The 24,070-nt window shown below is 41.7% G+C and overlaps 1 protein-coding gene across 3 annotated transcripts in view; it reads right to left on the reverse strand.

Annotated features, from left to right (window-relative positions):
• Positions 1–13,435, reverse strand: part of B3GALNT2 (beta-1,3-N-acetylgalactosaminyltransferase 2) — a 30,789-nt gene extending 17,354 nt beyond the window's left edge. Inside the window, exons 1-4 of one of the 3 annotated variants that reach the window (XM_027453756.3) lie at positions 13,199–13,435; positions 3,231–3,378; positions 1,832–1,932; positions 519–712 (exon numbers count right to left, since the gene is read on the reverse strand). In XM_027453756.3, the coding sequence (XP_027309557.2) occupies positions 519–712; positions 1,832–1,932; positions 3,231–3,378; positions 13,199–13,301 (546 nt within the window). In that variant the 5' untranslated portion in view covers positions 13,302–13,435. The remainder of the gene's footprint in view (positions 1–518; positions 713–1,831; positions 1,933–3,230; positions 3,379–13,198) is intronic. The other 2 variants (XM_027453757.3, XM_027453755.3) reach the window with 2 other exon arrangements.
• Positions 13,436–24,070: the final 10,635 nt, after the last annotated feature.

Here is a 24,070-nt window from a genome sequence, read left to right on the forward strand (position 1 = left end):
AGATTGGGAGGGGGAGGAATTATCACTGAAGTTTGATTACTACCTGTAAAAAACAACAATTTCTAGAAAAGTCAAAATTTCTTGCCAGAGGACAGACAAGAAGAAAATTACAGCTATACTGCATCTCTTTGCCTCAAAGGCAATGTGTCTTTCTGGGAATGCCTTTTAAATATATTTAATAGTTTATTTTTTATTCCTTAATACCTATCAATATTTCAGAATCTCAAATGTAACCAAAATTGTATCTTTGAATTAGATATTAGTGTTCTTTCAAAAAGCATTCCAATTAATTCATAGTACTTTGTCAATTTATTTTTTTTTCTACCCATCTGGGACAATATAGCTGTGAAATAAGAATTTATGATGCAGCAGAAGAAAAACATAATTCATATGCTTGCCAGTTAAGTACTTCTCTTCTAAATCATCAACACAGCATGTTGCTTTCTGTAAGAATTTAATCCACAATAAAGAGACAACATGCTTTAGTTCACTCTCAAAAGATAACTACAATACTCTACCTCATGTTCTGCCTGGTACAGCTTGACGGTGATGTTCCTCTGGAATCCCACCCCATCTGCCTCATAAAATACCCCAAGACTGGTAATGACAATGGGGTAAAGTACACGAAAGTTCACACTGACAATTCTGTCCTCAGATAGCACAGAAGGTACGTCTTCAGGGAGACTGAATGCTTCAATTTCCTGATTCAAAGCTGTATGAAAAAAAGAAAAGAAAGAGATAATATGAGAAGATTTCATAGTTCTCGAACTGGACAAACAGAAATCACACTGAATACACACAAAGCATGCTGATTAATTAGCAAGGCTGGCAAGTACACAAGGACAACCAAATACTGGAGGAGAAGAAAAGACAACTGACTGCAGACCGCAGTAAGGAGAAAATCAAAGCAATGCAGCAGTCTGCAGGCTACCAGCAGTTGCAAGGCAATGCCTACATATCCACAGAGAAAAGACTAGGAACACAACAAATCCACAGAGTAAAGACAAAAATGCTATTTGATTGCATGAATATCTGCATATTAATATATTAAAACAACTACGTATCAAAATGGCATACACCTCCACCTTATTCGGCAGCCTGTTTTTTGGCACTATCCCCTCCTGTAAGCCCCGAGGTACCATTTATTCTCAGGAGGTTGGCTAAGTGGTGGCTGTTGCCATTCAAAGACAAAGTAGCGGATGTTTCATGTTACTGTAAATCATGGCTTAAGGGCTAGACAGTCCCTAGCTAACTCTTAATTAAAGAGCAAAAATAAATTGGGAAAAAATAAGTGACAGGAATAAATTTATAATTTTAGTTCAGGTATTTTCGTAAGGCAGCATTTCATTTTTCTCCATTGTACTTTTCCTAATTGTTCCCTTTCTACGGCAAGATCTGGAAAATCTGTCAGCCAGACTTGATTAAAACTCACACAAAAGTTTGCCTGACACTCAAGACCCCTTTCCCAGCCATGATACTCTGTTCATGTATGTTACTGGACTGGGTCATTACAGCTCTCCCCAGATTCTTTTTACACAGGGATAGCAGCAAAAACATACACTGCATGGGAGACTGTTCCTTGACACAGGGAGAATGGAAATCCATTAGAATTCAATGGCCTCCCCTTAAGACCCTCAAAGGTCTCTCCTTTTCACGCCCACACTGGACACTTTCAGGAAGGTTACACAGCTGTCGGGACAGCAAGTTACAGGTGAAAGTTATTGAAGTTCATTTTCAGGCCTAGCTCTCTCAGTTAAGCACCCCAAATTACTCTCAAGAAGGTGATTAGTTGCAGTTCAGACCATGGAATTTTAGAAGTTAACTTCTGTACCTGGGTTACTGATGTTCAGAAGTTTGCAGGAATAGGGGTCTTCTCTGTCCTCCACTGGCACAGCACAACCATGCGCACCTATTATAAACTTCACAAGGACACTAAAATAATTTGGTTTTATTAACACCAGTTCTCTTCCCTCCTCCCTCCACCTGCAATAAACTTATTTCATCACAACAGCCTGTCTTTCACAGGATTAAGATTTTGAACTCCTTAAAATAAGCAGTGAGGGTCTGTCTCTCTGCAGAGCAACCACACGCATCCCTGTATGGGGGCTCAATTCCAAACCCACATGGGCCTTTCACACCTTTTACATGAGGGAACTGGAGTATCAGCAACCAGGAATGGGATTAAAGACAGACAATACACTAAGAAGAAAAAGTCCTGTCTTTTCCTGCCTCGCTTTGTTACTTAATTAAAATCTGGTTAATCTATATTCTGCATTCAAAAGGCAATAAATGAGGTAAAAAGACACAATAGTACCAAGAGAGGGACAGAGACTCCAGAGTACCTGGTATAATGTCTCAGCTTTGGGTTGTAGTTGAACACCAGGTTGCTCCTTACAGCTCCCGTGCTGCAGTCAGGAGACACCTTATGCCTCCACCTTAGTATCCACCTTAGCCTAGTCTTTCAATTAGCAGCCAAATATCCTCCTCAAATTCCATACAGGCTATGAAAGATCACATTTTTAGATGACTGAAGCAGCCATGCTTCACTCCAAACTGCACATTGACACCAAATTTGTGAACAGTGAATGCCTTTCAGTGCAAGGCAGGTACCAAGAGGTGAGGCCTATTGAGATGACAACATTTATGGGAATGAGCTGCAGCAGAACTTCCTCAGCAGAAACAGACTGACTGGCCTGCAGACTGCCAGGTCTACACAAGCAATGAGGAAGGTTTCCTGGTGGTCACTCCCACTGCAGCTATTTGGGGCACCTGGTTCACTAGGAAATAAGCTGAAACTCTACAGCTGAAGCTGTTGCAAAAGATTTTGTGGTTCTCTCACCAAATACTACCCTGCTTGCTTTCAAGTATCCTGAACTACTAAGTATTTTGAAGTGTACGCTGCAACGCAAAAAAAGGAGTCCTACACATCGCTAATGAACAATGGCAATTCATTGCAAGAACAAATAGCAGCGAGCAGTTGACCAGTTAGAAGTTTCTGTATACAGTTAACAATTAAAATTACCTCTATAAAAATAGTTCCAGCCCAGAATAAGGAGTATTTTTATTTAGTACTAAGCAGAATTAAAAGAAAAAACACACACAAATCAGAGCATAAAATGTTCACAAATTAAGAAAAAAATCCTTTCCAAAAAACAGGATTAAATCAATATATTCGTGCATTGTATTCTTTTCTCCTCAAAGCCCCCAAAATACAAAACACTGGAGATTACCGGTGGCTCAGTGCAGGATGTCGTTTCAAGTGCTTGAACCAAGTGTCCCTTATAACACTGCGCAGTTCATGGTTGTGTCGGGCTGACAAAACACCTACAACAACATCATAATGTTTCAACTTCCACTGAGGAAAGAAGGCCAGTGGACCTAGAAGTATAAAGTGACAACAGATTTATTACATGCATATGTTCCAAGTCTGAGTTGCAAACAAGAATCAAAATACACATCAAAAGCAAGAATACTGGGTACCTGAAACACTAAGAAATGAGAGAGAGAATTGCAAGAATTGCATTCTTGGTTCAGAATCAGGAAAACATTTTCAACACATCAAAACCTTCCCCAGCCATCTGTGAAAATTCTACTGCAACAAACTAAGCAAGTCACTGCAGGTAAACAAAACCTAGAAAGCGTCACACATAAAGCAGGCAAGAATGTAAGACTTGGTTTTCATTGACACCATTCTTAAAGTACTTGCGGGCCTGTTGTCTGAGCAAACTGCCCCCTGAGAACATGCTTTTGCTCTTTTTGCTACAAGCCATCAGAAACCTTATAGGCAAGACACAAGGTCCTGCTGTCCACTCTGCAAAACTCATAAGAGATTTCAGGCTTTCTGCTTGTTTGTTGATACCTCCTGCAGCACAATTCGTCCTAAAGCCTGGGGGCTTGGCATTGCTGGCACCAAGCCTCCACTATTACAATTCACCATTATTCCACCTAGAAAAAAAGATATTTAAATAAAGCCCGTCAGATTCAGAAATACACCAATTTTTCCTCCATTAATTCTTAAAGCTGCTGGGCACCTCTGCTTCACCATTTCACTCTAATATGTCAAGGCCCATTGCTCCTAGCCTTCCGAAGCTGACCACTGCTCTGCCTTCACGCAGGGTATTACATCCCTGCACGGAGGAATGCTCTGGCTTTAGTCCTAGCTGGGTGTCACGGCCAATTCTTGTAATCCGTGATTTAGCCTGTGCTGTTTTAATTTAGAGATCATGAAAGCTGGACTTGCTTTAAAGCAAGACTGTCACTAGACAGAAACCTGAGAAGCTGTGACTTGGAGCAGCAATCAGCCTGGCGAGCAGCTGAAGTGAATCTGCGTAGTTCAATTTGTCAGACACTCTGGAGTTAAGAGGAAGATTTATATTTAGCTCTAGCAAAACATTGCTTTCATCTCATCTCGCTAAACTTATTTTTCATTAGGCTGCAGAGAAAGAAAACAAATGTAAATGCGAAGGTCCTCTAAACTACCGCATACAGCATAGACGAGATTTTTTTTCTAATCTAATTTTAAAGAGACCAAAAATATTTCCAAGTCTGTATTGTGTACTCCTACTAGAAAGTGAGTTATTATCCAGATTCCACTTTCCGTGCCAGCTTCCACTTTCTCCACTTTGAAAGGGGGAAGACGGATGGGTCTCGTTACAGGGCCCCACAGCACCGTCAGGAGATCCACACCGCGGCTCGTCCGGCCTCAGAGCCTGCCTCCAGCCTGCACTGAAGCCCCAAGAGGTCTTGTGCTGCACTGAATCCACATCAAGAGACCCCCGAGGAACATCTTTTAGCTCTAGGGCTTATTGAGAATGGCTTGCACCCAACTCCCTTGTCCCAAGGCCAAGTAACACAGTGCTCTGCCACCAATTCTCAGGAGGGCAGAGAGCAGGCAAGCAGGGAGTGATGTTTCCAGAGGCAAACCTTCCCCAGTCTATTTCCCACTACGTACTTAGTTCTAAGCATGCAGACACTGATTTTCTGGGGAAAAAAAAATAATAAAAGCTTTAAGTTCCACAGTTATTTAAAGGAAACTGTGCTGACAACACGTACAAGCTTATTGATAACTTAAGCTGTAAATTAACCTACTAAGAGAAGCATACATCAGCTTACCCTCAAGAGGAACGAAAACCCAGGCAGTAGGCCACTGTTTCCATTCCTCAGTATCAGTTTTCACTGAGCTCAATTGTTATCTCTCTTATAAAAACAACGGATTGAATTGGTGGCAAGGTTCAGGAATATGATTTGTTTGCTGACATTGCTCTATAAAACATCTGAAGAAACTTGTGAATCGAACACATCACTCAATCTGAACACAATTTAGCCTTCCAGTGTGCTGCTAAGTACTGACTATCCAGAGTCTCTGCATGCCTTCAGAGGCCACTATACATCGAAGATGTGCCAGGGCTCCACAGCAGAGGTACATGATACAGCCACACATTCGTAAGACCACAACATTATAGCAAATTCTCCTATAGCCTCATAGCTCTTTCTCACACATCCTGTTTATTTCCAGGCTCTTCTTCAGTCCTTTGATTATTCTTTAAACAGCCTCTGCAGCCTTATCTGCAAGCCCTCCCATATAAACCTCAGGAGGACTAACATGTTTGTAGACTGCATATTAGGCATGGTCTACACAGATTCAGTTTTTTAAATATCACTTATAATTCAAAGCAGAGCAATTTCTAAACTAAAATGTAAGAAAAACAGAACTATGAGCAGAATTCTGTAGGGTGACTTGACTCTGAATACCATAAGTTGGCTTAAATCATTTTTTTTAATAAAAAAAAAAAAGCTACTTGAATAAAAAAAAATGTACTTTCACTCAGTTTATATTTTAAAATGAGTGAAGCTTTTTCTGAGGAACCATTCATGTGGAAACAGCATTAATGTAACAGATGCTTCAGAATTAATATCCTACTGCTATTAGAACAGACAGCTCTCTCTCTTGTTTTAGGCCATCTTCAGGCTTAGTAAGGTAGCATTACAGCAGTCTATATTCAGAAGATTGTCTTTTCTGTCCCACGGGTTATGCCATTTTACTTTTAATACCTTTGAAAATGGAAAAAAAGAAAAACAGAAAGAAAGCAAGACAGATTACTTTTGCAAAAATCTGATGAATAAGCTCCCCACTCGTTAGCAGAGGTTTCTACTTGTGACTGAAAAGCAGTACTAACACTTGTTAAACTTTCAGGAAAACAGACTGAGATGTCTCTCTCTGAACTAACACTATCAAAAAAGAGGCAGACAGTTGAAGACAGAGGAATAAAAATATGAGGCTATTATTCATTTATAAAGATAATTCAGATATGTGCATGTACATGATCTGATGCAGCAGAAGTTAAGAGAAAATGCTGACCTCTGAGTCAATAGTAACAAAGTATTTATATAAGCAATCAATACTTGCCACTGGGGACCAAGGTGAATTCTCACGTATTATATTCTAAAGCATTCTTAGGCCAACGTTTTCAGCGTTAATAATAGGCTTAATGTATAAAATTCATTACTCTTAACCTTGCACAGGTTGTGAAGATTACAAGGGGTAATGACTTTAAACTAAAAGCAGGGAGATTTAGCTTAGACGTTAGTAGGAAATCCTTCCCTCAGAGGGTGGTGAGGCCCTGGCACAGGCTGCCCAGAGAAGCTGTGGATGCCCCATCCCTGGAGGTGCTGAAGGATGAGGCCTTGGCAACCTGGTCTGGTGGGTGGCATCCCTGTTCATGGCAGGGGGGCTGGAACTGGATGATCCTTAAGGTCCCTTCCAACACAAACCACTCTGTGAGTCTATGATAAATAAGCCATTAATATTTCCAGTTCCAGTAGCAAAGGAAAACCTGCAAATTTTGTGTTTTGTGAAGATGAGGGAAGCAGTTCACCAGAAGCCTAATCCCAGCTATGCTATTAGCTTTCTGCATGATCCAGCGTATGTCTCTTCCCCCTTGTGTTGTTCACACTTTCCATTTGCTTTCCATACCTTACAGGGATGTGGTAACTGGCTTACTAACTGTGAAAAAGCTATATAGGAAAAAACAAAACAACAACAAAAATTGGGTATCACATTCCTTGAGAAATCTTAGAAGTGTCTTTAACTGAAGGGATGCAGAAGGAGGAGAAACGCTTCCCATTAAAAAGCCATGCTACCATTAGCTGCCTTGCTTTTGAAGTCTTACTGTCTTAAAGCTGCATCTCAGATGCATCAAGCAGCCCAAGACCTCTCTGCGGAGCATATGTAGCCAATTGTGCAATGCCTACCCCACACAGGGTGCTGCATCTGGCACAAATAACTTTCACTTTGCTGTTTGGCTTAAGCTGGTTACCCACAGCAAAGACTACAAAACCAGGAGTGGAGGCAGCCCCCTCTCAGCTGCTGAGATCCACTTACAAATGGATCTCGACAAATTAGAGGGCCGGGCAATCCCCGACCACAAGAGGTTTAACAAGAGCAAGTGCTGGATTCTGCACCTGGGATGGGGCAACCCGGGCTATACGTACAGACTGGGGGATGAGAGGCTGGGGAGCAGCCACACAGGAAGGGATTTGGGGGTTGTGATGGACAGCAAGGCAGGGAGGTGGGCAGGGGAGGCCTCATGGCGGCCTGCAGCTCCCTCACGAGGGGAGCGGAGGGGCAGGCGCTGAGCTCTGCTCTCTGGGGACAGCGACAGGACCCGAGGGAACGGCATGGAGCTGGGACAGGGGAGGGTCAGGCTGGGGGTTAGGGAAAGGGTCTGCACCCAGAGCGTGCTCGGGCACCAGGACAGGGTTCCCAGGGCAGCGGTCACAGCACCAAGCCTGAAGGAGTTGAAGCGTTTGGATCATGCTCTCAGACATCTGGCCTGACTTTTGGGTGATCCTTTGGGGACCCAGGAGTTGGACTCAATGACCCTTGTGGGTCCCTTCCAGCTTGGGATATTCTCTGCTCCTACGATTTAATTCTGCACAGCAACCATAATGAGTATTTCTGTCAGCACCGGGACTGACAGAAGCCCCATCTGCCAGTCTTGTGCCACATGGTTAATCAGCTCTTACTGAAGCTTTTCTTAGGCTGGGGTATTTGTAAGGACACGCTCCCATACAATTCTCAGATGTCTGACCACACATGGATTTCTATCAGCGCAGCTGTTCACCTCAGCATGACCTACCATAAGCTTTCACGGGATTTTCAGTCAACAATTTTCACGAAACCGGGGGAAAATGCCAGTCTTTGGGACCTCCACCTGTCTGTCAAGCTTGACAAAGAGCTACCAACTAATTAAAGTCAGGGAGAGACACAGGAAGGGGTAAATAAACGCATATGGAGAGCACAAAGCTGTGCCCTTGGAAGACAAGACTAAAGACACAGAAGTGTGTCTCCTACGGAGTTGACCACATTAAGAGGTCCCTGCTGACCCTGGTCAGATTTTAACCACCTCAGCTGCTGTCAAAGGCTCCAGAAGTTTTTCAAAATCCCAAATATTAGCATGCATCTCTCCTTCCTGTGAGACTGACTCTCAAGTAAAATGTCAAGTCAAGCTGTTAATTATATTTACTGCCATTAGAAGGAGATGAAAAGATTGAGAGATCATTTAGCCTGATTTTGTCAATAAACAAAGTAAATGTGATCTTGCTGCACATAGCTCTATTGATGAGTCCCCTAACAACTACTAAATCTGCCAGGTGTTTTCTGTCAAGTCTGACAAATAGCGCAGGCCCCAAAGTGTTTCAGTTCCTACATGTTTCATGGAACCAGACTGGATAGATAGCAAAGGGACTCCTTGTTGGTGCTTGCACTGCAAGCCCCAGCAGTGTAGGTTTCCTTGCGCTACCAGACACCAGAAAACCTCCACCAGCAACTGCTGGAGTGAGAGAGCTCCACAAAAAGCTGGGCTTTGTATCTTCTGCTAAACACGCAGCTATCCTCTTTTTAAAAGACAATTAATGGAATTAAGTAGGCCAGTCAGAAGTTATTAAGAGTATTCTAAACTAAGCCACTTCACAAAATAAGACTAAAAAGGACCCCACACACCAAACCCACATATTCCAGGTGTTATCTCTGCCTATTCTTCTGACTTTGCAACCATATCCCTGTTTTTAAATGCCTTTCTTTTCTGTGCTGCTTTGTAAAAGGTCCAAACAAACACGGAGGAAGGAATTAACTGAATATAAAGAAGGTTTGTATTCACAGAGTGCTGACACATGCAGAAAAAGAACAAACCAAAGAGCAAAGGCAGCTCTCCCCCCAACTCTAATCTTCTTCACTTGAAGTAATCTGCTGTAGCTCATCTGCATTACAGGTCCCTGTGCAAGCAGAGCTACACGACCTCACTGCAGGACCTACTTTATACCACAGCTAAAAATCAACAAGACGTGCACCCCGGCTGCTGCAGGAGCACAGTGCTCCTTGACACAGACAAGCCTTTAGACAAGCTTTTAAGCAAGTTTTACAGAAAACCTCTGTAGGCAGAAGATTTATTTTTTTATTTTTACATCAACAGCATTCCCTTAAGGAAACAGCAGGGTCCTTCAAAGTTGCAAAGCAGCAGGAGTAATACTGGCTGGATGATGGTGCTCTAAACAACGTTAATGATACAGCACTTGCACACTTCCAGGCGGATACGGGAACAATGTGCCAAGCATCAGAAGTGTAGCCGCAAAAGGAACAAAGCAAATCCTGTTTGCAACACCTAAAGCGATGTGTGTTTTTTGGAAGCACGGCACCTTTACCTTTGAAAAGTAAACTAGCAATCTCTGGTGGCATGGAACAAAAGCCTGCTCCCAGAGAAAGTTGCTTGCCCCCTTCTGGCTGTTCTAGCCAGTGGGCAATTTAAAAGGGTAAAGACAGACCTTCCTTCAGCCACAAGCCTTGCTGCCCAGCTCTGGCAGAACCTGGACTCTTTGGCCCTTGCTTCAATGCCAAAATGCGTTAAAATGTACAGCTCCAATGTTGCTCATCAGTAGTTTGCAATGCATCATGCAGAACAACTGCAAGTTGAAAAAAATCCCAAATCCGTTGCCAAATATTGGATTGTTGTCGATTATTTCAGGCCCATCAAAGGTGATGGCCTTGCTTCTGTTTGGGATGGTCCAGCCCTGCAGAACAATATTCTAGTAAGATCTTACAGATCCAGGCCAGGGAACAACTTGCATTTTAGGCAGAACTGCACGGCTACTGCCACTGCCAAACGTGACCTGTTGCCAGCAGGTTTCTGTTTCCAAGGCCATCACACTAATTAGTCTTAGCATGCCTACAAAAGATGAAATACCTTAACGACCAAGCAATGTACGAGCTGTATATTGGCAGAAAGGGTCTCAAGAACACCTCTTCTTAAGAAGGTATCACTTTTTGGCAAAAAATTCTTGTGGAGCAAAGCATTATTCATAGCCTCAGGGGTTGTTTCTATATTTTGTAGTCTTAGTGCTGAAAAGCCAAAAGCAGGTTAAGCTCTCCCTCCTCTCTTACGTACACAGGTTAGTCCGTGCAGGACACAGCCCTAATTCTGCAAGGTAAATCACTAAATGCCAGCCTGACCAACCCTGCACGCAGTTCCATTAGGCCAGTGCTGGAGGAAGTACGTGCTGAGCCACAGGACAACAGATGGCACACAAGCAGTTTCTAGAAAATGGCGTTTCTTAATCTGTTCCACAATTATTCAGACTGACTCTTAACATAAACGAAAGGGTCAAGTTTTATCTGCCGCACACCCTCGGAAATGTAACAGGAGTTATGTCTGAAAGGGCATCGCCCTCAGCAGAGCAGCAGCACTTTATACAGAGTGTGGGGGGTTTCTGATTAGGTACAGTAACTGAAGCCCTACAATTCATGATTTCCTACTCAGTACGACTCACACCATCAATTAAAACCTACAATTAGCAATGAAGCAATAAATCCACATGGAGTGCGAAAAGCAGGTCTGTCTGTTCTTTCTCAAGTTTCTGAGGTCATTTTATAATTAGCTTTTATCTAAGATTTTTACAAAAATTAACTAAAGCTTCCTACCCACAAACTTCCTTTGGAGAGCACCTGTTTGTAACCAGTTAGACTTCAATTAAACCTAAAAGCATGTTCTTGCACAAGTCTTGCTCAGAAGTGTGAATTACAGCCCCATTAACTGATAAATAAAAGGAGAGCAAAGAGCCACCCAAGTCAGGGCACCAAGGCAACGGTCAGTGCCTTTGGTCTCAGAACAGATCCTATTTATTTTCCCAGTTAACGAGCACGACATACACGAAGCATACTGTGACACCAAGGTGAAAGTCATCATGAACACAGAGAAGTCTGAACACCACGCAGTGAGAGATGGATGACTCCAGGGCCCAAAGCATGCAGGCAGACCACAGGCCTCTCAGACGGAGCAGTCAGGAAAAGGGTTTTATTAAAGGAGGCACTTCCAGGAGGAGGAGAAGGAATGAGCAGAAAATGGAATAGGAATCATTGTCTATAGGTCAGATGACTTTAGATGGAAACAACAGGAATGCACTGCTACAATGACTAGAAATGGAAAGCCTATTTTATCAGTAGAAATGATAAGTACCTGGCTTGTCGAGCTTACAAAAAAAAAGGCTTAAAACAGATACCTTTGCTCTCTGTGGTTGCATGATAGCCATGTAGTCAAAGGAGGAGAAAGACCCTTGCAGCTGAAAGGCTTACGAACAGAAGGGCATAAACCAATTGCAAGCAAGTTTAGGCCAGAAACAAGGAAACATTTCTAAGAAAGACCAAAAGCTTTTGGAACAGCCCCTTCCAAAGAACACAAGAATCCAAGTGAACAAATAAAAAGCAACCTCAACCCTTCATTAAATAAATATAGGCTGCCCAGCTGCCATTTTAAGGCAAAGATCGAGAGCTGCTTATTAGAAAGGGTAAGCTGAATTGACAGTTTTGATGTCTATTCCAATTTTGTGTTAATAAGTTGAACGTGTCGAGGTAAATAATCATTAAACAGGTTGTCAGCTTCTTAATAGCAATTTCCATTCTGTGCGTGTGTGCAATAACTATTGAGAGTGGAATTATACTTCTCAAAAAAAAAAGAAAAAAAAGAAAAGATGTATTGCTTTTGACCTATGCTGATAGCCGGTTTTGCAGCTGTTGAGACACAGGCAAATGACATATGAGGTGTACAGAAATAATGCATTTTTATGCCACAGCTACTGTGAAACACTGTCCTGTGATCAAATTGAATTCTTATTCATACCAGGGGCTGCAGGCAGTATGTAATAAAGAACAACTGCAGTAGGAAAAAAGAAAAAGAAAGATCAAGAAAGTCAATAATGAAACACGCCTGGCTTTATCAGGTAACACCCCATCTTCTTAAATTGTCTCAAATTCAAGAAGTATTTTAATAAATTGGGACATCTCTTGTATACTAATTTGTTAATGTTCCTAAACCACTCTGAATAAAAAAAAATATAGCACAGAAGACATCAGAGAGAGAAGAGGTCCCTTAGCTCATCCTCCTGTCCTCTGCCAAGCAGCCATACCTGCAGCTTGTACACTTCCCAGCATTTTGTGAGGACTCGGGGCAGACTCTCTCTGAAATTATAATGCGAAGATCGAGCCCATAGAGAGACAGCTCATGTATCATCCTGAGCATTTCCCTATGGATGATGGCAGTGCTATTTTTACACGAAGCATCAGTTTTTCTCCCCTCGGTGTCAATACATTACTCAATAGGCTACAACTCAATAACCTTCGCACAACCAAAATGTACGCTTACTCTTTCTCTATTAAGAATGTATGTTTAAAAAAAATAATGATAACCTCGTTGTCATTATCGAGCGCAACAGAGTTTCACAGTAACCAGCATAAACTCCGCTAACAAGTGCGGGTAAGAGCGAACCCCTGAGGAGCGAAGCTTCCTCCCTCCTTCCCCAACTGAGAAACTTCTGGATTTCCTTACAAATCTCAGCAGAAAATGTCACCGTGCGACCTGGCGCTGCCACTTCCAACCCCAGCCCAACGCAGCGGAGTTACAAAGGCAGCACGGCGGGGGAAAGGCACGGGGGGCTCAGCACAGCTCCGGCTCTGTCCCCGCTCAGTGCTGGAGGGCCACAGCACCGAGCGACACCTGTGCAGCCCCGCAGCCCTCGGGCTCCCCAAGCCCCCCGGCCTTGCTCCTCTGCTGATCGCCCCTGGAAAGCAGCAGGCAGCCCCGATCCCCCCCCCCCCGCAGCCCGGTACCGGCCGCAGCCCCGTGCCCCCGTCCCCCCCCCGCCCGTTCCCTACCTGCCGCCTGCCTCCCGGGGCCGCCGGGGCAGCCGAGCAGCAGCCAGAGGTGCAGCGCGACCCCGAGCGCACAGGGGCACAGCAGCACCAGCCAGTTGCGCATTGGCCGCCGCCGCCTCCTCCTCCTCCTCCTTCCCCTCCGCGCCGGCCTCTCCCGGCGCCGCCGGGGCTCCGTGCGGGCTGTGCCGGGCGCGGCTCCTCCCCGCTCGGCCGGGCCGGGCCGTGCCGGGCGGTGCTGCCCCGCGGCCGCCGGGAGCTGCAGTCCCGCCCCGGCCCCAGCGGGCGGCGGCGGCGCGGGCGGGCGGCGGAGGCCGCCTACAGCCCCCACAATGCCGCGGGGCCGCCCCGGGAGCCCGAGGGGAGCGGGGCCGGGGCCGCTCCGGCGGGGAGGCGCCGGGGGAGGGCCCCTCAGCGCCCCTCAGCGCCGCGCCGCGGCTCAGGGCTGAGCCCGTCCTGTCACCGGCCCCCGCGGCCAGCCCAGGGGGACAGCCCTGCTTCTGGGCAGGAGGGAGTTTGGGGATGGCCGCTGCTGGCAGCTGGGTCCTGCCATGAGCAGCCTCGAGGTGCTGCGGGACGGTCAGGGCTCAGGAAAGGTCCCCTGGTTGTGCTTGGGACAGGAGGGGCTCGGCAGAGGCTTGAAGCCCTTCACGGTTTTCGTCCTTGAGCTCAGCACAGCTCAGAGAAACTAGGGAAACAGCCTGCCCGCGTGTTCCTTGTTTGTGCCACACCGTTACCTGCAGCGCGTCCCTCCCAAGAAGTGCTGGTGCAGAAACAAACCAGCTTTCCAGAACAATCCTTTAATAATCCAATAAAGGCAAGGGAGTGCTCCACTTTGGCAAAGAACTGCGTCGACGTTACAGCACTCAAGCACAGTTGTGCTTCGGAGTGGAATATTTTACTCCAGCAAGGAGTATGTTAGTTGGCTAAAGTCTCCTGGGAGGTTTTGGACAATCAAAGCGTCATTACTGCGACAGGCCGATGGCCAAAAAGTGATAGTAACATTCATATTCCTGAGAAAGTGTGCTGGGAGATGGTAACAGCCCACGCTCAGTCTTGCCTCTTACCTTCAACCACCGCTTTCTGCAGTTGGGTAGCTGGACTGAACGGCCAGGAGGGTGCCCGTCTGCAGAACATCGCTCTGGTTAAAGAGCTTTCAATAATATGAGATGAAGGAGAACACGAGCTTATTGGCGCTTTAAGAAATTATTTGTCTCTCTGGCCCTTTTGAACACAAATAGCAAAGACAAATGTTTCCTTGGCCTTGTGCAGGGTGAATCTACCTGCAAAAGTGATGTGGATAAATAAGCTTCTCAGAAGTCAAAGCATAAACTAGACGTTATTGTATAGGAGCTGAAAGGCTTAAATTAATGCTTGCTGATGGTATTCTATCAGAAACACATAATCTGCTAATAGAACTGTATGAAGTATAATTAAAAGAAAGGATTGAGTTTTTAGGAAAAGAAGACTAATTCTGTTTTTGAAAATCCTCAAGCTGTGGAAGTGATTGGAAAATGCTTAAAGTCCTTTTGCAGAGCTTAATTAAAATTCATTCTTCAACTGGAGTGAGATATTGGAAGAAAAATCAATGACTTTAACCTACGTACATTGGGTTTAAACTGAAAAAAAAAGTGTTGGAAATACATCAGCTTTATTTTGTTTGCATACATAAGCATATTTAATATGCAATTGAGTGTATATTTGTCAGGAAATAATACTACAAGGAGAAGTATATTACACAAATATGCCATTTGATATTAATCACTATTTACACTTCACTTGCCTTTCAGCAGGGTCAGCTGCAGAAATAAAAACTGGTGTAACTGCTAATATTCCTATACCTTTGCCTGTTTTCCTTTTATTTAATACATCAGGTTCCCTCACATCAGTTCACTGTGGACCAGGTGAAGTGATGTGGAGCTAATTTATACACCAGACAAAATAGAAGACTCAATTCCTCAGTACCTTGCTTTATATACAAAAACATACCAACAATGTGTCATTTACAATGTGTCATGAAAATACACCATTTTCATTCTGTGCCTTGTGGTCAGATTTACCCTTCTAATGTTACAGACTCAGGTTGTCCCTCTGGCACACGAGGCATAACGTGTTGGGCACAAGAGCTGGAGAGTGGGCAGAAATTTGCTTCGTGAATCCCGGAGCCAAAGTTATGTACCAGAGTTAGTCAGTCTGTAGCATTCAGTTTTTTAATGTTTGTGGTCCTAATTATTCCCCTGCGCGGGCAATAATTCTCATAACCTAAGCAGATTCACCATGTGTATTGAGGAATTATCAGTCTTTTTCTTTCCTTCTGTAGGATCTCTAAAATAAACATATTTTGTTTATTTTCCTAGATGGAAGAGATATCTCCCTGCCTCCCCTTCCACTTTCTGATCAGGATGAAGTACAGATGCAGGCAAGTCCTTAGACTCCTCTGCTTGTGCTATTACTGCAGTCAGTATCTTTGGGGTCTCCTGAGGACAGACAAAGGAACTCCTGTGACAACCGAGCTCTGGAAAGCAGGCTGTCTTTCTGAAGGGCCTGCCAGCTCATATAATTAGCAGCAGCAAAGAAAAGTCAACAGTATGTGACCAGGCAACTCTAAGTACTGTGATGGACAGGTATGAAGAGCGACATGATTAGAAAGCTTTGGACAGCACACAGTGTGCAGCTGATGTGGAATCAGGCCTGTACTTATTTGTACACTGGATGGAAGCAAGAATCTAACAGAGTTTTGCCCAGGGCTATTTTCCTTAATAGTCTCCTAAGGGAGACTTACTAGACACTTTAAAAAAAAAAAATCCAGATATGTTTATGACTACTGATTCTACTCTCTGTGCTCCTTTATTAAGAGTTTCAAAGAACTCAAAAGGTTAAAAAATGTCAGGATTTCCTTTACAGAAATCATATTGACCAGCCTCTTTCCACATTGGTGGTGAAATGCTTCAGGGCCTGGTGGTTACAGAACTAAATCTTGCAATCCCTTCATGCCGGTTGGTAATGAAATAGCCTGTAGTTAGGATCTGTAAGAATCACCAGAAATAGAGCAGTGTGGAGTGTCATGAGTTGCATTGTTTTTGTTTTGTTGTTTTTTAATAAAGGCTGCCCAGGGATTCCCAACTCAAGAATCAACTTTCTTGAAGCTATTCCACACTGTAGCTCTTTGGGTTGAAGGTTGAGGTGACAATGACCTGTTTCACACTGAAATGTTTGGTAAGTTTCAGCTAAAATAATTTAATAATTTCTAAAAAATCAAGGATGTTACCTAAGAACATTAAAAAAAAAAAAGTACTTGTTTCCTATGAAATTGTCTATTATTTTGCTAGCCCCCCTTTTTAGGGGTTAGCATCCTCGTGTCCATTTATAGCAATCCCTTTAAGCTTTGCTGATTTATATCAGCAAAATAGTGTTGTAACTTGCTCTTCTTTCTTGATTTTTTCTATGCAGACGTTTTAACCATTTTGGTACATGGATCTGATTTGTGGCAGGAGCCACAGTTTAGACTGACTTCTGTGAGGTCCAAGAATATTCTGTAGGGTCTTCCTTTCACTGGCATTGCAAGAACCTGGCAACCAAAACAGCTCTCAAATTATATTCAGAGATATTCCAGCTATCCTCATCTCACTTTACTTTATGGAAAGATGCAGCTTTATATTTAATTTCCTCTCACTAAGTGGTCTCATGAGCATCCTAGTGGATGACCAAGTAACCATGCCTTATTATAGAGAGGGATAAATTAAAATATCCTTGTCATCTTTTGGAAAGAAGAGGCTGGTCAATTTGATTTTGTTTATTGGGCCCAGCCTAACCTGCACAATAATTCATAACTACCATACAAAATTGTCTCACAGGACATCACAGTTTATCCAAACTTATCAATACAGCAATGATAATTTTCACATTCTTAGTTGACTCCTTGTCGTGATCATGACAATCAAAAATAGAGATGGACTCAAAACTGATATATGATAGCAGTTAAATATTGACAGGCACACCTCAGAGAGCAAAGGGGAATGTCTTGCAGAAATTTGGAACAGCCTGAAATATCCAATAATCAGGCAACAGCCAGCTGGTGGGGTCAGTTACTTCATGTGTAGCTAACAAGCAGCTATTTTTAACAAGTGGTACAAAGGCTTGAGTATACAGATATAAAAGAGAGTAAGGTTTCAGGAAGTCCTGTTGAAACTTATGACAGCAAATACACTTTTAAATCACATGGCTGGTAGAGACATAAGCTGTTTGGAGCATTAAAAGGCAGATAGGCCACATACTGTTAATCATTTTATTATCCATCATTGGATTGATAATATGCAGGCTGTATTTCAATAAGAATCAAATAAAATAAAATAAAATAAAATAAAATAAAATAAAATAAAATAAAATAAAATAAAATAAAATAAAATAAAATAAAATAAAATAATTACATGATTGGGTGCTTTTTTCATCTTGTGATTCGTACAGTGCTATAGAATAGATATAATCTGCTGGAAGATGCTCAAGGTGGCTGATTGATTTGTTGCAGAAGATGCAAGGTGAATGAGGTGGGACCATGAAAGAAATAGTGTTACAAGGCTATAGTATCTTCATTGATGCTCAGGAGAATGAGATTCATCATTGCCTCTGTGTCATGGGATAAAAATCACAAAACTAAACATTGAACATCTATTCACTCAATTTCTGGGCACTCAGCTTGCAAAAGTCACTCCAGTTTGTAGAGTTGAGGATTCAAGCTGAGGCTTGAACAAATGGGAATATTGTTTTATATGCTGAGAGAGCTAAGTACTCTGAAGAGGCAGGTACTGACAATTTCACCCCTCCTGTTGAGGCCCTTGCCTCAGCTTCCCACTGTAAGATAGGAATAGTTCCACCCTCTCATTCCTCCAGGACACTGTGGAGACACTTTGAGAAGCAATCAGTCATGAGCACCACAGAGAAGCTCATCAAGGACTAGTTCTACACTGAAAGCAGAATTTGTGAGTAAATCAAGCCTGGGGCTACACAATGAATAAAGACACCAAAATAGCATTGAATAACTGCTCATTAACTGAGCATTGCCTATACTGTGCCTTGTGGGAATTCCTGCAATGAAAATGTGTAATAGTAGTGCATACAAATGAGAGAGGCAAATGGAAGATGCATAAGCAAATTTAACTCTGACATTTCTTAAATGAGTGCATAACTTAGCTACTTTAATGATCTTTTAATGTATTTTTCTGTTTATTCAGATCTGTTTAAATATCCATAAATGTGTTTGCATCTCGTTGCAAGTATTTTTTTTAGCTGGTATGGGCAGAACTGTGAAGAAATATAATCATTTGAACAGCCTTTGAATTATTGTTGAATTGATATTTCATAGTTGATCTGTCTAGCTATTTTCCAGAACCTGAAGCAAACATACCAAAACAAAACATACGTGTTTTGTTGGACTCAATGATCCTTATGGGTCCCTTCCAACTCAGGCTATTCTATGATTCTATGTGCAGTCTGACAAAGAAGAAAATGCCTCAAAGAGACTATTATCTATGATAATCCTTATATTCTCAGAATTTTCATTTATGATTTTTTTAATAAGAATCTTACCATCTGAAGTTTTTTTTTTTTTTTCTCTTGATCTTCTATGGGTATGACTAACATATTCATACATCAGTAATTCAGATACATATATTGGAAATCTATGCGTCGTGTTCTGATGAATATGATAAAAGATCGTGGTGTGCTCTCCAGGGAAACCTCTCAGATAAGAACCAGTTCAAGAACCATGGAAGTGAGCAGTTTGTGCAACACGAATGTTAAGAACAATTTTACAGCCAAAAGTCAAGTGAGCCACACTTGCCAGAGAGATGCTGTTATGCTGTAAAGATCAGTAAAGTCAATGCAATCTGAAAGGATTTTACAAAGTCACAATGGTTCTTTTCTATAAATATAAATTTAACAAAAAGTTTGGGTCATTCTTTCCTTTCACTGAAAAAAAAAAAAAAAGAAACAACAATAGTGCATCTCTTTAAAGCACGCTGTACAAAGAATAAAGGGCTGCCATACACAGGCTAAGGTTCAAAGACACAACAGGGTATGGTACAGCAAGAGGATACGTAATGAATAGATTTTTACACCATACCTAGTACATTTTCAGTGAAATGGCCTAAGTTCTATTCCGTCTGTATACTTACTCTGTGGTATAAGAGAAAGTATTTGGCCTAGACTTCAGTAACTTGGAAAAAAAAACCACACACAACACCTTTAAATAAATAACTAAACATAAACAAAGCAACAGCAGTAACCAAAGCAGTACTCAGGAGCAAAGATTACACGTGAATGAATAACAGAGCAAGCAGCCACAGTTCTGCAAAGAAGGAAAGCAGGACAGATTATTAGTAGCTCACAGTACTGGGGGCCCACTTCAGTCCTAGAGCCAGGACTGACTGCAGTTTGCAGCCATGTCACTACTAAAGGGAGAAAAGTGGCAAAGATACAAGTGGTGGCACAACTGGCCACGCTCCGGAAGAGACACCCGGGTAACAGTTCAAACTGGAAAAAGAAATACAGGAAGGGAGTACACAGCAACTCCAACTGGTACACCCAAAGATTGCCACAAGTTTTTAATTGTTTATTTTATGACCTATTTAACCAAATGGTTTATATGACTTCCATCTTTTCCGAAACTGAGAAGTTTGGAACTGAACCGTGAGGTTGAACCACGTCTCAGAAGTAACATGGGACCAGGTGACACCTTACCGAATGCAGACCACAAAAGCTAAAGAGCTTGCTTTCTGTTTCTGACAGTACATGTATTAAAAGCCACTTTTAAGGTCATTCAAGCTGAGGCTTGGTATTTGTTTCTGTTTCAGTCGACTTTTATCACTTTATCAGTAGGTGGCAGTAATAGACGATCCTGTGCAATTTCTGCTTCGCAAAAGGAGTCTGGGAAAGCAAATAGCCTATTTTAGGGCAAAGCTGCTCCTTTTGTTTGTTCACAAGTGTGAGTGGTGAAAATGCACTTGACAAACTTATAAGCACGTCTTCCTCTAACAGACATAAAATTTCTTCTCATACCAGTTCTGGTATTTTTGGATGTGCTTAATATAATCATACTACAAAGTTGAATTAAATTAGATGCAAATATACAGTATTTATTTTAAATATAATTCTGTCTAAAGATTAAATGCGCAGATGCCTTTAACATTTCATATAACATTTATATACCCAATGTAATGACTTAAACTAATTATTATTACTTTTCAATACAAGAAACCTTTATTTCTCAGGAACCAGCCCTTCACCCAAGTTTTCTCTAGTCTTCGTGAAGAAGCAAATCCACATTCTGATGTGACCCCAAAGGTGAGAGATAACCACAGCATTTTCTAGGATAATATGTATACAGATTTTTACCTCTAGACAACAAAGAGATAGGAAAAACTATATGCTGTCCTCCCAAAGTGCATCTTTTCTTACTCCTTTGACACAAGAAATTCAACTGGATAAAGAATTGCTGCGTTAATGTTCCAGCCTTTTATATGCACCTTTACAAAGCATTGTTCTTAAAGTGTTCTTTCCTTCTGCTAGGGATAATCATATTGTAAGTCACTGCAACAAAATGCCATTTTACCATTAGTCCCTGACACATTCTTTGTCATGATGCCCATCTGAACCAGTTAACCAGTTGGTAATACCTCCTGCATTTACCTTGGTGTCACTGACAGCAAAGTTTGTATTTATTTTAATCTGTGTTGTGACCTAGAATAGCTTAACTTAAATTTACCTTCATTTGTTCTTCTCCTTCCTTAATATTTTTGTAGAGCCTGGCTTAAAATCCTACCTGTTAGCAGTATCAAAGCAGCCTGCTACTAATTTAGTACATGGTATAGGGAGCAAAGAAGAGGAATTTGATATATAATACAGAAGGAAGTAATTTCAGTATTGAAATTATGACATTCTAAATTCAATATAAACCAAGAAGGTTAAGCTAAGGAATGCAAAACAGCCAGCCCTACAGATGGTATTGATACATTATAATTTACCATTAATCCTCCCTTGGGAAGTCCCATTTCATCAGAGCAGCAAACATGCAGATAAAATGAAGAAAGGCTTGCTAACAAAATGCCAAAAAGTTCTTGAATCTGACTTCTGTTCCAGCTTTCTCATTCCACGAGATGACGGCCACAACTCTCACCGTTAACAGTGAGCATGCATTATTTTCTGGGCCTGAACTACAAAATGACGAATCTAATGGCATATGAAATAAAACTCAGAGAGATATGAGCACAAAACTAGGCGAGTAGCAGGCCTGGTCTTGTTCTCATTCAAGTTGCTGGGAATCAAATCAGAGAGTCTGATGAAAATAAAAACTCATTGCTTCAGCCTATAAAAAACCTTACTGTTGGACAAAGCCATATTTTAGAGGCCTTTAAAAAAATATATATAGTGTTGTACTTCATGAAATAATATGAATTTATTTTTAGAAAAGCGTTCAAGAACTTTCAGATATTTCTGTGTAGATTTTGAGGTAAAATGTCTGAGCATGAAACTCAATAGCAGATTTTGTATACCATCTTAAATGTCAAAGCAGCAAAAATATAATAATGACAAAGATATTATATGGTTTGGAAGGGTTGGAAGAAAAGACATTCTTTAAAAATGTTGATTTGTGGATCAAGCTGACATAAAAAAAATGATGCCCTTTTCTTCAGAGAGTCAATATTTTGATGGTGTTCTAAAATAAAGACATATATTCCTGTGTGATCCAAAAATGGTAACGTTACTTTGAACTGCTAATCTTCCAAGTCCTTTTTTTTCTTTTCTTTTTTTCATTCAAATTAGCAGTTTGCCAACAGAATATATTAATACGAGGAACTAGTAAATAAGGCATAATGCCACTGGAGAAAGCTGTCCTGTTTTCCAACACAGTGTTATGCTTATACAGTATAACTTCTTCAGGTATGTTATAGACGTCTGCTGTAATAAATATGCAATTTACAGTTCTCCATGTTTTTCCTTTTTTAACATCAGAAGCATGAAAACATCTTAATAAATATATATATTTTTTTTAATTTAAACTAAGTTATGAGCTGATGAAAGACACCACAAACATAGGAAGCCAGCTATTAAAAATATAGAAGGTTCAATATGTTCACAACTACTTCAAGAAAAGTTTTGGAGAAAAACCTGAAGTCCAAACCCATCACAGTCACCTCTTCTAACACTGGGTTTTTGGAAATGCAGCTCTTAAAATGGGTGATGCTCAAAGCTAGTGTGAAATGTTTCAATCTCAAGACCTCAGATGCTAATTGGAAACAGAAAGCACGCTATTTGCAGCACTGTAATAAGCTGTGGCAATTTTATTATTTTCGATGGGAATGTTAATGATGAGCCACAAATGCAAGTTCTTACAAAGCCTCTGAGAATAACGCTGTGTGCCCTATATTCCCCTCCCTTGCTGCTCCAGTTAAAACCATACATGCGGAAGGACAAATGAAAATGTTGCCATGGTGATCAGCGCAGCTACCAAATCATTTACCGTGTAGGAAGGATTCCCTAAAGAACCTTATTAAGCATTTTGTTACTCCATTTTAACAAATGTTTTCAGAAAGCCATTTTTATTTCACTGTCAAGGAAATAGCTACCCAGTCAGCTAACGCCTGTTTCCCTACCCTCCAAGACAAAGCCAAGCACGCCGTGCGTCAGGAAATATTCTTGTTACAAGTTAGGAATAGGAATCTTAAACTGGGAAGTTTGAAATGGGAATCGGGATACAACCTAAATAAAACAAGACCTAGTCATGACATTTGAATGTTTGTTTTCAGAATAGGCATTGAAGCAGCTGTGCCTATTACACTACTGATAGCTTCAGCTGGCAAATTAAAACACAAACCTTTACATGAAAGAAATCACGAAACTCTATTAGTTACAAGGAATATATTATTTTACAATAATATTACTCTAATGTGATAAATGTTATTTTTACAATAATATTACCTTATATACATTAACATGTCAGTTTTGTGTTAGGCAGCTGGTAAATGAGCTAGCCCCAGTCCAAATCCACCTGTCCTGTGTGACCAGAGGGGGAGCAGAATGCAGGCGGTCAGCTCATGCTATCCGAGTTGGTTGGCAAAGAAAACTAAACGTGCCCAATGCAGCCGTCTTGTGTTTCTGCTGCACGGAACAGTACAATGAACACTGACAGAAACTGTTAAAAACACATTCAAAGGTCAGAATATGCACTTTGAGCTAATTGCAAAAAGCTTCATTCAACAAGCTGCCATTTTTGGCATCTAAATTTGACATTGGAGTATCCCAAGACCCTCAATTCCTCAGCCAGTCTTTGCCTTGCAGGTTCTTAAGGCACTCAAGGCATCCAAGTTTCTGCACACGAGGTGTGCTACGTTACGGATGGCTGTTCAGAGCCTCAGATCATTCAGAGTAATGGAATTTTCTGACAAAATTCTCCTCCCTCTTAACTTTTGATGCTGACTTCACACATCTGTTTTCACAGAGTGAAATTTCCATCGTATTGACATACCATACATATAACGTAGAGAACTGAGGGACCTCTCCTAATATATCAGACCAGAGAGAAGCTTTCAATTCATTCTTGAAGGACATTAAATAAATAAATAAGTAAATAATGTAACAGTTGTTTCCATCAGATGCCTTGATTGATATTAATTGTACTTAACAAATACTGATCATTCATACTCCGTATCTCATTCTTTTCCTGTAGCTACACACCTGTGGTTTTACCCTGCTGGGCTGCTGAACTCCACCACAACCACTCTCTCAGTCCCCCCCCGCCCCTTAAAGATAAAAAGGGAGAAAATATGATCAAGTGGCTCAAGAATTGAGATAATGACAGGGAGATCACTCACAAATTATCAC

The sequence above is a fragment of the Anas platyrhynchos genome, chromosome 3 (assembly GCF_047663525.1).
Source record: "Anas platyrhynchos isolate ZD024472 breed Pekin duck chromosome 3, IASCAAS_PekinDuck_T2T, whole genome shotgun sequence".
In the NCBI taxonomy this organism is placed as follows: domain Eukaryota; kingdom Metazoa; phylum Chordata; class Aves; order Anseriformes; family Anatidae; genus Anas; species Anas platyrhynchos.